Source organism: Mangifera indica, chromosome 14 (assembly GCF_011075055.1).
Source record: "Mangifera indica cultivar Alphonso chromosome 14, CATAS_Mindica_2.1, whole genome shotgun sequence".
NCBI lineage: Eukaryota > Viridiplantae > Streptophyta > Magnoliopsida > Sapindales > Anacardiaceae > Mangifera > Mangifera indica.
This window is the reverse complement of record NC_058150.1, coordinates 3,349,952-3,363,241: the sequence shown is the minus strand read 5'-3', so window position 1 is coordinate 3,363,241 and position 13,290 is coordinate 3,349,952. Positions and strand designations below refer to the sequence as shown.

At 34.1% G+C, this 13,290-nt stretch overlaps 2 protein-coding genes across 2 annotated transcripts; one reads left to right on the top strand and one right to left on the bottom strand.

Annotated features, from left to right (window-relative positions):
• Nucleotides 1-5,142: 5,142 nt before the first annotated feature.
• Nucleotides 5,143-6,030, bottom strand: LOC123196907 (cyclin-dependent protein kinase inhibitor SMR6-like). The gene has a single exon (XM_044611055.1). The coding sequence runs from the start codon at nucleotides 5,784-5,786 to the stop codon at nucleotides 5,454-5,456; it is 333 nt and encodes a 110-aa protein (XP_044466990.1). The 5' UTR covers nucleotides 5,787-6,030; the 3' UTR covers nucleotides 5,143-5,453.
• A 5,124-nt stretch (nucleotides 6,031-11,154) lies between these two features.
• Nucleotides 11,155-12,339, top strand: LOC123196989. The gene is made up of 2 exons (XM_044611163.1): nucleotides 11,155-12,021; nucleotides 12,112-12,339. The coding sequence occupies exons 1-2, from the start codon at nucleotides 11,248-11,250 to the stop codon at nucleotides 12,202-12,204; spliced, it is 867 nt and encodes a 288-aa protein (XP_044467098.1). The 5' UTR covers nucleotides 11,155-11,247; the 3' UTR covers nucleotides 12,205-12,339.
• The last annotated feature ends 951 nt before the right edge of the window (nucleotides 12,340-13,290 follow it).

Here is a 13,290-nt window from a genome sequence, read left to right as displayed (position 1 = left end):
ATTTGTTTTATTTAATTTAATTTCTAAAATAAATAGAGAGAGCATATTATAACAATAAGTCCCACCACCACGTCAAACCAATCAACTGATTTCACAATCTCAAAAAGGACACCCCAAGTTGACGTCTCTGATAAACTTGCTTTTTACTTTTCCCAAATTAGCCCATCACCTGCCTACCCACTTGACCCTTTTCAACGGTCCAGATTCGCTATGTGTGGGGCCAACCCATGAGCAAAAGCTGTATCTCAATCACCTCACCTAAATAAATGATCTTATCCAAAATGTTTCACCAAAATTTAATAATTTTTTAAATTCAATTAAAATAACGGAACCTCCCAGATAATTATCAGAAAGATATTTTAATATTTTTTTCCTTATAAAAACATAAAAGAAATTTATTCAAAATATAAATATCATAGCCGGCCTTACCCCGCATTTCGCGGGCAAATTCTCAAAAATGGCGCGAAATTTTCATTTAGAGGTGAAGAGTCGGTTTGGCGCGAAAATGTCGGGCAGACCGGGCAGGTAGAAAATGGGCTTAGGGCTAAACCGCGTAAAAGAAAAGTCAAAATTGACGACCACGGCTAAGGTACAAAAATCGATACCAAATTTGTACTATTTAATTTTAAACCTTATCATTTTTTACAATGATTTTATAATAGAGCTGGATAAGGATCAATAAAAGAGGCAGTTTTGTCCTATCAGTAATCGGATTGATGATTAGGTTAATTAATTATTTAAAAATAATTTTATATAATTTATTATTAAATATATTATTTAAAATATTTTAATATTAAAATAAGTTTAATTTAATATTATATATTTAAAATTGATATATAATGTTGCGGGTTTAATTAATAATAATTTTAAAAAAATTATTTTTTATATTAGATCAAACTCGATTTTTTATCTAATTCAATCGGATAATTTAAATGATTTAATTCAGTTCAAAGTAATTTAATTCTAAAAATAATTTTTAAATAAATTAAAACTATTTTAATTTATAAATTTCTATTTAATCAATCAGATAGATCGGTCTTATCCAATTTTCATACTCATGAGTGTTTATTTTGAGAATATTTATAATAATAATAAAAAAATAATATGTAAATTATTTGAAAGTTGAATAACTTAGGATTCTCTGGGTTGAGGTCCTTTTTTACCAACATTGGATTCTCTCCTATTCTCCAGTTATGTTTTTACATGTCCATCTGCTCAGTCCGTAATCTTATGTTTTTTTGTAAGTCAATTATGTTGAAAGATTTTATTTAATGATCGTTTCTCTTAATTATTTTTTAGGTCTAATCAAGTTTTAACCTTTATTAATTACATTAATAATGATGAAGGAGGTTCAAGAGAGTAAATCTATGTCAAACTATTTTCAACTATATTTTAAGTTTATATATTCCATTTTTATGTATTAAAAAATAATAATAATTTTCATGTTGACTAATTAATCTAGTTAATTAATTTGCATGTTGTATGATTGGAGATTTAGATGGGCATAGAACAATGATCCTTTGCGTCATATTAAAGAGTTTTAATTTCCAAATTAATTATATTACAATACAACAGTACATTGTTGACTCTATGGTATCTTTAGTTAAAATTAAAATCGAATTCAAATTGAGTTTATTTAAATTCAAACTTGAATTTAACTTAAACAAATTTAAAATAAATTTTGTTCAAGTTTGAAAGTTCAATATTTTTGAGTTCGAACTCGAATTTTAAGGGTATACAGCTTGTAAAGCTTATCAGCTTAAAAATTTTAATAAAAATCACTAAAATGACGTTTTTTTTATTTATACACATTAAAATAATATTGATTTATTATTAAACCAAATTTAAACTCAAGTCAAATTGGAGTTCAACTCTTCTCAAACAAACTAAACTCAAATACATTTGAAATGAATTTTAGTTTGACTATACTAAAATGAGATAAATTCGAGCTCAGTTTAATTTGACTCTACCTCTATCTCAATTCATAATAAGATGTGGCTTTAATTGACTTTACCATTAGAGCAAAATTAAAATCCAATATTAAATTTTAATGGTGAATTAATTTATAATCGGCTGAATGCATATTAGGATAAAATGACGGTCTGTTAAAATTAGAGTTTAAAGGATATTTTTATCTGATTGTGCAATATATAATAGGAGAAATAACATTTATAACTTTAATACTATAAACAAATTAATACCCTTATAATAGTATATGAACAAGTATTATTTTATTTTTAACTTTAAATTATTAAATCATATAATAATATGTATAAGGCCAAACAATTATTTTCCACCCCCAAGGTTTAGTGCAAACTCACTTTTTCATCTCTGTAACTTTTGAAAATTTAAATACATATATTTCTGTTAAATTTTACTGTTATTATAAGAGGAAAAATCGTTATTTAATAAAAATATTTTAAAAACTATAAATTGATCACATTTTACCCTCACCGAGCTTAAAAATTAACAATTTTATCTCACCTTCCCCACCCAATATTTGAAAAATCAACATTTCCTCACAAGGGTTTTTGTAGTAGCTATTGACGACGACATTCTCTCTTCCTCCCAACTTCTCTCTTAGCCACTATCCATTTCTGATCATCATTAGTCATCACTCGCCAACGCACAAAGAAACCTAGATCTCTTCATCACATGACAGCACAATGAAAAGATTGAGATCTCTTCTTGCATTGGTCAGTGATGGTCGAAAATGGATGATGGCTAAGAGAAAAACTGTGAGGGAGGGAGAATATCGTAGTCTCCAATCATTGGTAAATGCAACAAAAACCTTAAGAGAGAAATATTAATTTTTCAAACCTTAAAGAGAGGAAAGTGGGGTAAAATTATTAGTTTTCAATGCTGGTGGGGTAAAATACTAGTTTTTAAATCTAGTAGGCTACAATGTGATATATTTATAATTTTTTAAATATTTTTATTAAATAATAATTTTATTTCTGATAATAATAATAAAATTTAATAAAATATTTTATATTTAAATTTTTAAAAATTACCAAATAAAAAAGTGAGTTTACATCAAATCTAGGATAAGAAATAATCTTTTAACTTGTATATAAAAAAACATATATATATATTTATATAATTAAAAATAAACGTATTGTTAGATGAAATTGGGATAGAAAATGACTACTCGGCCTTCAAATAAAGTCCCCAACTGGGGAACGGAGCGACCCCAGAAATTCAGTTGATCGTATAATAATATCTCATTCAATAAATTATTTATTAGACGAATCAAAATTATAATTATAAATTTTTTTTCCAAGAGAATCAACCTAGGAAGACGAGAAAAATTATGTATGTTGAAATAAATATTCAGTTCTAAAAAATCAACCCATTAAATTCTGTACCCCTTTGCCTGTGTGACTTATAAAACTCAATAATACCAAACGAATATTGATTAAATATATATATATATATATATATATATATATGTATATATAAATATGATTATTATAAATAAAATGAAAATTAAGATTTTATATATTTGTTATCTGAAAAACCCATTTAAATTAATTAGATAAGTAAATCTTATAATTTAGTGGTTGAATCTATAATTATTATATTTAATAAATTAAAATTTTATAAATATACCAAAGTTTCTCACTAAAAATTTTGGCGTTTCATTCTTATAGCCTTAAATCCACAAAAAATTAAGATGATATCGATGGGATGGGATGTTGTTGATAGAGAAAGCCAAATATAAGATTATATTAAAATAGAAGGAAATTTTGTGAGGACATGGTGGTCAATATGTTGCTCCCGGGATAGCTACAAGAATTGAAGTGATTCCACGAGAGATTGACCAGATGCAAACAAATTAAAGGGAAACAAAATTGAATTTAATAACCCAATTTAAAAAAAAAAGAGAACATAGTATGACAAAGCAAGTCCACAGCTTTACTATATGCTTTATTAAAGGCTCCTAATCCCTAGAAATCTTTATAAGCAAAGACAAGTTGACAACCCTTGAGAGGATGATCACATTCTGTCTCCACTATAAACAAATTGAGTGCTTGGAATACCATAAACATGCTTGAAATCTTATCCACAAACCCAAATCATAAAATAGTATTTAATGGGTAATTTAAGTAATAGTAGAGAAAATTTTAAATATAAAAAAATAAGAGTTTAAATCCTTTGAAATAATATTTCAATATTAAATTCTTAATTTATTTGATATAATAGTTATGAGAGATCAATCACTAAATTTAAATATTTTTTTGTTTAGTATGATTCAAAATTTTATCAATTTAGTATCATTAGAATTTTTCTGAAAGAATGATCTAATTCAAATAGAATTGATCCGTAAAAAACTCAAATCAAATAAAAAATTTCACAATTAAGGGGTGTCTTTCTCATGAGTGCTTGAAAGCATTTAATAGTTTATATATTCAATACCAAACTTGTCATAGGATTCTAGTCTTTCGCCTCCCATTTCTTTGTCTTTTTACAATGTGAAAACAAGCTAGCATTACTAGGAACTTGCATGGCTTAGTGGGTCATAGATAGAAGAAGAAGAAGATTAAAGGCAGAGAGGTGGCAGAGAATAATTATTAATAAAAAAAACCCCAAAAAAAGAAAAAATATCAGATGTAGGGAAGCATCCGTGCAGCATCTCAGCCATGAAAAAGATTTTACTTTCACCACAAACCTTTTGGCTGCCTGCTCAGGTTTTCTGAATCCTCTCACGTTTGCAAACCAAAACCCACGTACCCTAGTACAAAAAGAAAGTGGGTTCATTTTAATTTAACAAGTAAAATCCATAAGAGGGATTTTCATAATTAATGGAGAAAAAGGGGGTTTCTTTCTGACTGATGAGATGACAAGAGAGAAACAGGCATCAGATCAGACAGCATATTTATAATGTACTCTGGTTAAATATCGCAGTGCCACTTTCTTCTAGGCTAAGTAAGGCTACAAAATTGTAGGAGCAGAAATATGCAGAATAGCACATGCAACATAAAACTGGAGATGCCCAGCATAGTTTGAGTGGCATTAGTTTGAGATACTAGAGAGGTTTTAGGTATTCGATCCAAAATTTTATCTATTCAATAGCAAATGGCAATTACTCCGTTTTACTTGGCAAAAAATAGTCTCAAACTGTTCCAAGATTATTGAGAATACATCTAATCAATCATTTCATTCCTGATACAAGCACTAACAAAGAGATAAACTTGAGAAATTATGTATAAAATACATTAAAAACTTCTCTCTGATCAAAACCAAAGACAAAATTCTGACTAAAACTACACTACCATTTCATAAATATATCATCAACTTTGTACATCAGCATCTTTATCAAGTACTCTGATACTAATTGAAGAAAAAAAAAAAAGACAAGCACAAAACCCAAAGAAAACTTCTCCTGATTAACCTAAACAAAACTATGTTTTTGAGTTTTGACGATTCAAGTAAATAATGTCAACTCATGATCAGTTTGCTTTCTCGACATTGATTTTGAAGATGGTGTCCAAGTCAGGTGGAATGAAGAACTCTCGAGCTCCATTGAAGTGGCATCTTGATGAAGGAGGCCTGCGCTTTCTTGGGGCAGGTGGGCATGGTAATCTCTCTGGTATTCTTGATTCTCTGGCTGTTGGAGTCGTTGAAAAAGCTTCTTCGTCTTCGTCTTCGTCTTCAACGTTTTTACCTCTCGGTCTGGTATTCACAGGCTTCAGTGAAGTCCTTAAAGAAATTCCAGCGATTACCCATTTCTTGCCTTCACCGTCTAACCCAACTTCCATTTGCGATTTCTTCGAAAAACCCATTTCTGTTTCGTCACTCAGAAAAACAGAGCAAAGGAGCTCAAGTTTTAGGGTTAAAAAATTTTAAAAAAAATGGAAGAAGCAGAAAAAGGGGGCGACGGGGATTTTGAGGAATAAGAGAAAAGGGGAATTTGGAGAGGGGCAATGAGAAAGAAAGTGAGGGCTTTGAACGAGAAACTTGCAAGAGAAAGAGAAAGTTTTTAGTGGAAAATAAGAAAGAGCTTGAGCGAGAGAGAAACAGAGGTTTTTATATAATGGATAAATTAAGCACAGAGAATTGAGCTAAAAGAGAGGATCGGTCAGCCCGGTCATTTTCGGGCAGCTGAAATCGAGTGAAAGGGAATTTTGGCGCCAAAATTCAGTGGGCTATCTCGCAACGGCTCTTTTTCCCGCCCATTCATTGTATTTCAGATTTGGCCTTTGTTTTGATTTTTTGGGAAGTGTCCCTGCAACTGGCAGAGCAGTGAGGCCATGATAATCATCGCCTCATCGCTCAAGGATTCCATATACGGTAGGCGTTAGCCGAAATTGTTATAGTTATACTTGAATAAAAATCTTTATTTTAAAACAATCATATTAAATAAATAAAATTTTAAATCTAATAATAATTGACATATTCAACACTTACAAACTGGATAGAAAATGGTGTTTCCAATGGCAAGTGAGTACAAATCAAATGGAAAGTGGTGCTTTAAATGGTAGACGGTATCCCGAAATCACTATACAGAATAATTTAACAGTTTATTTTTGATTTATTATCGATGAATTTCAAACTCAATTTTTCTCACTTAAAAATTATATATCTTTTATCACTTAAACTATTTTTTATGAAATCATTCACAAAAATTATTTACAATTAATATGTCATTATAACCACTAAGAGATAGTTTGAATAATAAAATATAATATTTCATATATAAGTAAATATATATTTAAATATCTTTTAACGATATATTAAAATCGAACTCTCAACTTACGTTATAAAATCAGTCATTATTTTAATATTGGCCAAACGACTATTTCCCACCCAAGGTTTGACGTTTTCTCAAATACCCACCCGTTAACTATGAAAACACCAAAAGCCCACCCATCAGTGGTTAACTTTGACAGTTTCCGTCAGAAAAAAGGGTAATATGGTAAATCTGGCTCTCCATTTTAAAATCAATATAAGCGTTTTTAAAAAAAAAAATTCCTGCAACATTTAATGCTGCACGGGACGCGTGCACACGCAACGCACGGATAGCTGACGCGTGGCGTTGTCATCTGAAAAGCAGAACGATTTTTCGACGATTTTTGGCGATTCAGGGTTTGCAAATCTTTGGTGGTTGACGTGGCAGTACGAAAAGAAGACACCTGGCGAAAAAGCAAATAATCGGGCGCACAAAATTTGAATCAGCCGCCGAATACTGTGCGCTCGAAGGACGTGCCGCAGTCTGTATTAAATGCAGAATGATTATATTGAAATCAACGGTGGCAATTTTTGGGGCACAAATCGACGACTAGGGATTAGTCTAGGGAAAGTGAGCGAATGAACATGCGACACGTGAGGGGTCTTTGTGTCATTTCACACCAATTTGAAAAATGATTTTTCTCTTTCACCAACGAACGAGCGACACTTGTCCAGCCGACGTCAGATTTCAAATTTGAACAAAACCTTTGGCCTTCATTCTTTCGTTCAACATTCCATTCGCGTTAAGTCTTTCGTTTACCTTGTTTCATTGTGCTCCAGTGTGATCAACGGTGAACCTTTAACGGCGACGACAAAGACGACCACGACAAGACATCGTTCGACGTTACCAAGGGTGGACGAAGTAGTTTAGTACCAAAGAAGACGAGAAAGTACAACCTGTTTGCTGTTTTCGGCTACTGTGATCACCAACAGTTCCGACGACAAGTGTAGTGGCTTTTCGTGGTGAGTTAAACTGCAACGACGACGAAGTCTGCTCCAACTGAGGCCTTCAGAAAATATTTCCTGCCGTCCAGGTTTATTCTTTCGGATACCTTGTTTATCCTTGTTGTCGAGTACTGTAATAGTCTGTGTAATGTTAGGGTTAGCCTTATATGTATATTTTGGGTACTATTATAGTCTGTGTTATATTAGGGTTAGCATTATATGTATATTTTAGGGCAAGGCAAAAAAAAAAATTAACGTGGGGGTTTTGCATGTCCACTGTTGACGTAAGTTTCTGTGTATGACTTCTATTTTCGTGAGTTTTCAGTTCTATGTGAGTATTAGGAAGTTGAAGTTTGAAACAGGTTTTGGTTTTTCAGGGTATTGGGGTGCTGTAATGGTCTTTGTAATGTTAGGGTTATGCATTATACGTATATTTGAGTGGAAAAAAAAATTAACGTAGGGGTTTTGCATGTGTACTGTTAACATATTATTTAGGGTTGGGTTATATTTTGGTGAGCATTCAGTTATGTGTATGAGTATTAACTGCTTTTGTTGGGCTTGTGTATGAGCACTTTCGGTGGCGTTGAGTTCTGTGTATGGGTTATATGTTCAGTTTCTGTGTGTGAGTTAGAGGATGATCAGTTTCTATGAGGGAGTTAGGGCATGATCAGTTTCTGTTTTAAGTATTATGTATCAGTTTCTGTTTCATAATGATTAAACAATAAGGTAGGATACTTTCTGTCAAGTGCACACCCATTTGTATGCTGTTTTGAGTGATTCTGCATGAGTGATAGTCTTCTGTTTCTTTGCATACATGCTGATCAACAACAATGTTGCATACTGCCTTGTTTCTGTGCATGAGGAGTGTTGTTGTTGTGTCATTGGGTAAGTTGCATCATTGTTACATATGCTGGGAAACCCGAGAGTGCAGTGCTACTGGCGCGAAAGAGAAGGTTGCAAAAAACCTTAATTCTCTCTGGTCTAACAAGGCTGTGTAACAGTGTTGCAAGTTGCAACAATGATTAAACAATAAGGTAGGATACTTTCTGTCAAGTGCACACCCATTTGCATGCTGTTTTGAGTGATTCTGCATGAGTCATAGTCTTCTGTTTCTTTGCATACATGCTGATCAACAACAATGTTGCATACTGCCTTGTTTCTGTGCATGAGGAGTGTTGTTGTTGTGTCATTGGGTAAGTTGCATCATTGTTACATACGCTGGGAAACCCGAGAGTGCAGTGCTACTGGCGCGAAAGAGAAGGTTGCAAAAAACCTTAATTCTCTCTGGTCTAACAAGGCTGTGTAACAGTGTTGCAAGTTGCAACAATGATTAAACAATAAGGTAGGATACTTTCTGTCAAGTGCACACCCATTTGCATGCTGTTTTGAGTGATTCTGCATGAGTCATAGTCTTCTGTTTCTTTGCATACATGCTGATCAACAACAATGTTGCATACTGCCTTGTTTCTGTGCATGAGGAGTGTTGTTGTTGTGTCATTGGGTAAGTTGCATCATTGTTACATACGCTGGGAAACCCGAGAGTGCAGTGCTACTGGCGCGAAAGAGAAGGTTGCAAAAAACCTTAATTCTCTCTGGTCTAACAAGGCTGTGTAACAGTGTTGCAAGTTGCAACAATGATTAAACAATAAGGTAGGATACTTTCTGTCAAGTGCACACCCATTTGCATGCTGTTTTGAGTGATTCTGCATGAGTCATAGTCTTCTGTTTCTTTGCATACATGCTGATCAACAACAATGTTGCATACTGCCTTGTTTCTGTGCATGAGGAGTGTTGTTGTTGTGTCATTGGGTAAGTTGCATCATTGTTACATATGCTGGGATACTGTGTTTTTCTGTGCCTTCAGTCTCAAATTAATTGTTATTCTTTTAACTAATTCTGTGTTTTGTTAGGATGAGTTCTACAAAGTTGTTCACTATTAAATTTGAAGCTTGTGGCATACCATCTGAAATAAGAAATATTGATCCAGAAGAGTATAGCTTAATTGTGTTCATCAAGGATGTTAAGCAATGTATTGCAAATGAAAATGAGGAGGTGCAACTTTATCCAGGTGAGCAGATAAAAGTTGAAGCAAGATCAGCTAATGGAGAGGGTAATTACATCATTGCCAGTGATGAGGACATGATGTTTGTCTTTGAAGAGTATAGAAAAGTAGGTCAGCAAATTATTCAGATGTATGTTGAATTTATTCCAGTACAGAGCAGATCTCCTCGGCCTCTACTACCTTCACACAGTCAACCCAACACCGAACCAACAGAACGTAACTCACCTAACACCCAACCAACAGAGCCTAACTCACCCAACACCCAACCAATAGAAAGTTCTGATGAGGGAGAAAAATTTACCCAGCATGATGATGACTTTCATTGGAGTGATGCATCACATGAAGATGAGACTATTAGTCATGCCGAAGTTGAAATCAGGTCTGAATCTGTTGAGGATGATGATGAGACACGAGGACTTAATTATAAATCTGACAATAGTGATGGGGAAAGTGATGAGGGAGAAGATGATGGTGCTACCAGATTAGCTAGACATATGAAGGGAAAGGCTTTTAAGAAAGGTGCAGATGGGAAGATTTATTTTGAGGTTGGACATGTTTTTGACAGTGTTGAACATTTCAGGGGTGTGCTGAAAGATTACACGGTTGATCGTGGGTTTGCTACAAAAAAGATATACAATGAGAAGAGAAGAATAAAGGTTGTGTGTAGATCAGAAGGCTGCCCATTCCATCTCTATGCAGCTCTGATGGTAGATGGTCAATCCTACCAAATACGTCAGTACGAGCATATGCACACATGCCTCAGGGTTAATGATAACCCAGCTGCGAGTGCATCATGGGTAGCTGAGAAATTTGGCAGGTTTATAAGGTCACAAGAAGGCAGTAGCATTAAGCCTCTAGCTTCTCAGTTGGAGCAGGAGCATTTTTTAAAGATAAATCATAGAAAATTGTATAGGGCTAAGAAAATTGCCACTGGTTTGACAGCAAAGGAGCATGCAGAGTCGTATAACTGGCTGTTTAAATATTGTCATATTGTGTTGATGACCAATGCAGGATCAAAAGCTGTCCTAAAGGTAATTAGGGATGAAATTCCCTCGACACCGCGTTTTCATCGCTTTTTTCTAAGTTTTGCTGCACAGAAGAAAGGCTTTTTAGAGGGTTGTCGTCGTTTTATAGGGGTTGATGGATGCCATCTGAAGGGGCATTTTGGGGGAGTCCTGCTGTCTGCTGTAGCGATTGATGCGAACAGTGGGATATTCCCATTGGCAATCTGTGTTTGTGAAGTAGAAAACAATGATAGTTGGGGTTACTTTCTGGGGATGTTGAAAGAATTCATGGGTGATGTCTTGCCTATCACTTTCATGAGTGATAGGCAAAAGGGAATAATACATGCCTTGCAAACTCAGTGGCCTAATGCAAAGAGTAGATTTTGTGCAAGACATATATATGCGAATTTCAGGAAAACTTTCCCTGGGGTACATCTTCGAAATCTGTTTTGGGCTATTTCTAGAGCATCAAATAAAGTGGATTTTCATGAGGCATTAAATAAAATGAAGGCAGTGGATGAAACTGCTTACAAGTGGGTAATTGACAATGAGCCAGATCAATGGTCTAGATTTGGCTTTGACACTGAAGCCAAATCTGACCATATCACAAATAATATGTCTGAAACATTTAATAGTTGGCTTGGAGAAGGTCGGGAGCTGCCTATTCTCAGTTTGTTGGAGTTGTATCGAAGAAGAATAATGAAGAGACTTTATAGTAGGCTGAAGGCAGGGACTGAATGGGTCACTCCATTGCCCCCACTTGTTGTTAAAAAATTGAACAAAAGTATTGAGACAGCTCGAAATGTCTCTATTTCATATGCTGGACTGCAAGAGTTCGAGGTGATTGATATGAATGGTATTCCAAGCAGAACATACACCTTGAATTTGGACAAAAGAATCTGTGATTGTGGGATGTGGCAGCTGTCTGGGATTCCCTGCCAACATGCAATCTGCTCAATATTGCACATGAACTTCCCTACCATTGATAAGTTTGTAGATGACAGGTTGCAAATTTCAGCATATATGAGAACATATGCTGAAATTATTCATCCTATTCCAGACAAGAGAACCTGGCCAGAGGAATGTGAAGATAAGCTGCAGCCACCTGTTAGGCATGGCAAAGCTGGCAGGCCCAGAAAGGCTAGGAGGAAAGACCCCACTGAAGAGAGAAAGAGAAAACCTGTGTCTACACTTAGGTGTAGTCACTGCCATGAATTGGGGCACAACAAAAGGTCCTGCCAATACAATCCAAACAATGCAGGAAGACCCAAAAAAAAGGTATTGCTTCTGTTTATATGTTAGCATTCTGTTTGCTACTATTTTTTCTGTTTTATTAAACCTACTCATTTTTTTTTCCCCTTATATCAGAGAAGAACAATCCCAACCATGGAAAGCCAGTCAGCTAAAAGTCAGTTTGGTTCATCTTCTTCCTCACAGCATCCAGAGTCACAGATACAATGAAACTGGGGATTTCCCTTATGTAAATTTTTTGGATAATTGCTCAATTGCTCAGTTATAAATTTTTTGGATAATTTTTTGGTTCATCTTCTTCCTCACAGCATGTAAATTTTTTCTATAGCTCAGTGAAATGTTCTCTGCATGTAAATTTTTTGGATAGCTCAGTGAAATGTTCACTGTAAGTATTCTGTGTATTCTGTGTTAATTTATAAATTAGTGCATATGAGGAGTATTCTGTGTGTGTGTTGACAGTGTTGAGAGTGTTAATTTATGAATTAGTGCTTATGAGGAGTGTTCTGTGTGTTGACAGTGTTGATATGAGGAGTGTGTTTACAGTGTTGATATGAGGAGTGTGTTGACAGTGTTGATATGAGGAGTATTCTGGGTTGACAGTGTTGATTTATGAATCAAAATGGTCTGTTATTGCATGCATTCCAGTACACAGCTATTTGCATTTCCAGGTTTCCAAGCAGGCCAGTATTAAGCAATGTATTACACAACTCTTTGAAGTATATTTATGAATCAAAATGGTTTGCATTTTCAGGTTTCCAAGCAGGCCAGTATTAAGCAATGTATTACACAACTCTTTGCATTTCATCACTTTCATAATCAAAGGCAGTTCCAACCGAAAATCTGTAATTCAAACTGAAATGATGCATTGTTTTCAGGCCATGGAAGTTGCTGGTTAAATTATGGAATATGAAAAATTGGTTAATTAATTGAGAGGGCATTTTGGTCTTTTTATTTAAGGGTTTTTAGGTCATTTTAGTGAAAAGGGTAATTACGTCATTTGGCATGCAGGACATTTTTGTCATTTCAATTGAAAAGGGTAAAACAGTCATTTACCCTTTTTTCTGACGGAAACTGTCAAAGTTAACCACTGATGGGTGGGCTTTTGGTGTTTTCATAATTAACGGGTGGGTATTTGAGAAAACGTCAAACCTTGGGTGGGAAATAGTCGTTTGGCCTTTTAATATTGTTGTTCTTGTTATGCTGCCATTGACCTATTGATTTGATTTGTTGAGGTGAGTAATTACGCGAATTATTCTCTAATCATGTGCCATTTATTACTTAGATGTAACACCTCGG

What these genes read in the sequence shown, in the direction of transcription:
- LOC123196989 (XM_044611163.1), top strand. Translation starts at nt 11,248, where the DNA reads ATGAAGGCAGTGGATGAAACTGCTTACAAGTGGGTAATTGACAATGAG. An exon ending in CAGGAAGACCCAAAAAAAAG is followed by an intron (nt 12,022 to 12,111) that starts GTATTGCTTCTG and finishes CCCTTATATCAG; the next exon opens with AGAAGAACAATCCCAACCAT.
- LOC123196907 (XM_044611055.1), bottom strand. Translation starts at nt 5,786, where the DNA reads ATGGGTTTTTCGAAGAAATCGCAAATGGAAGTTGGGTTAGACGGTGAA.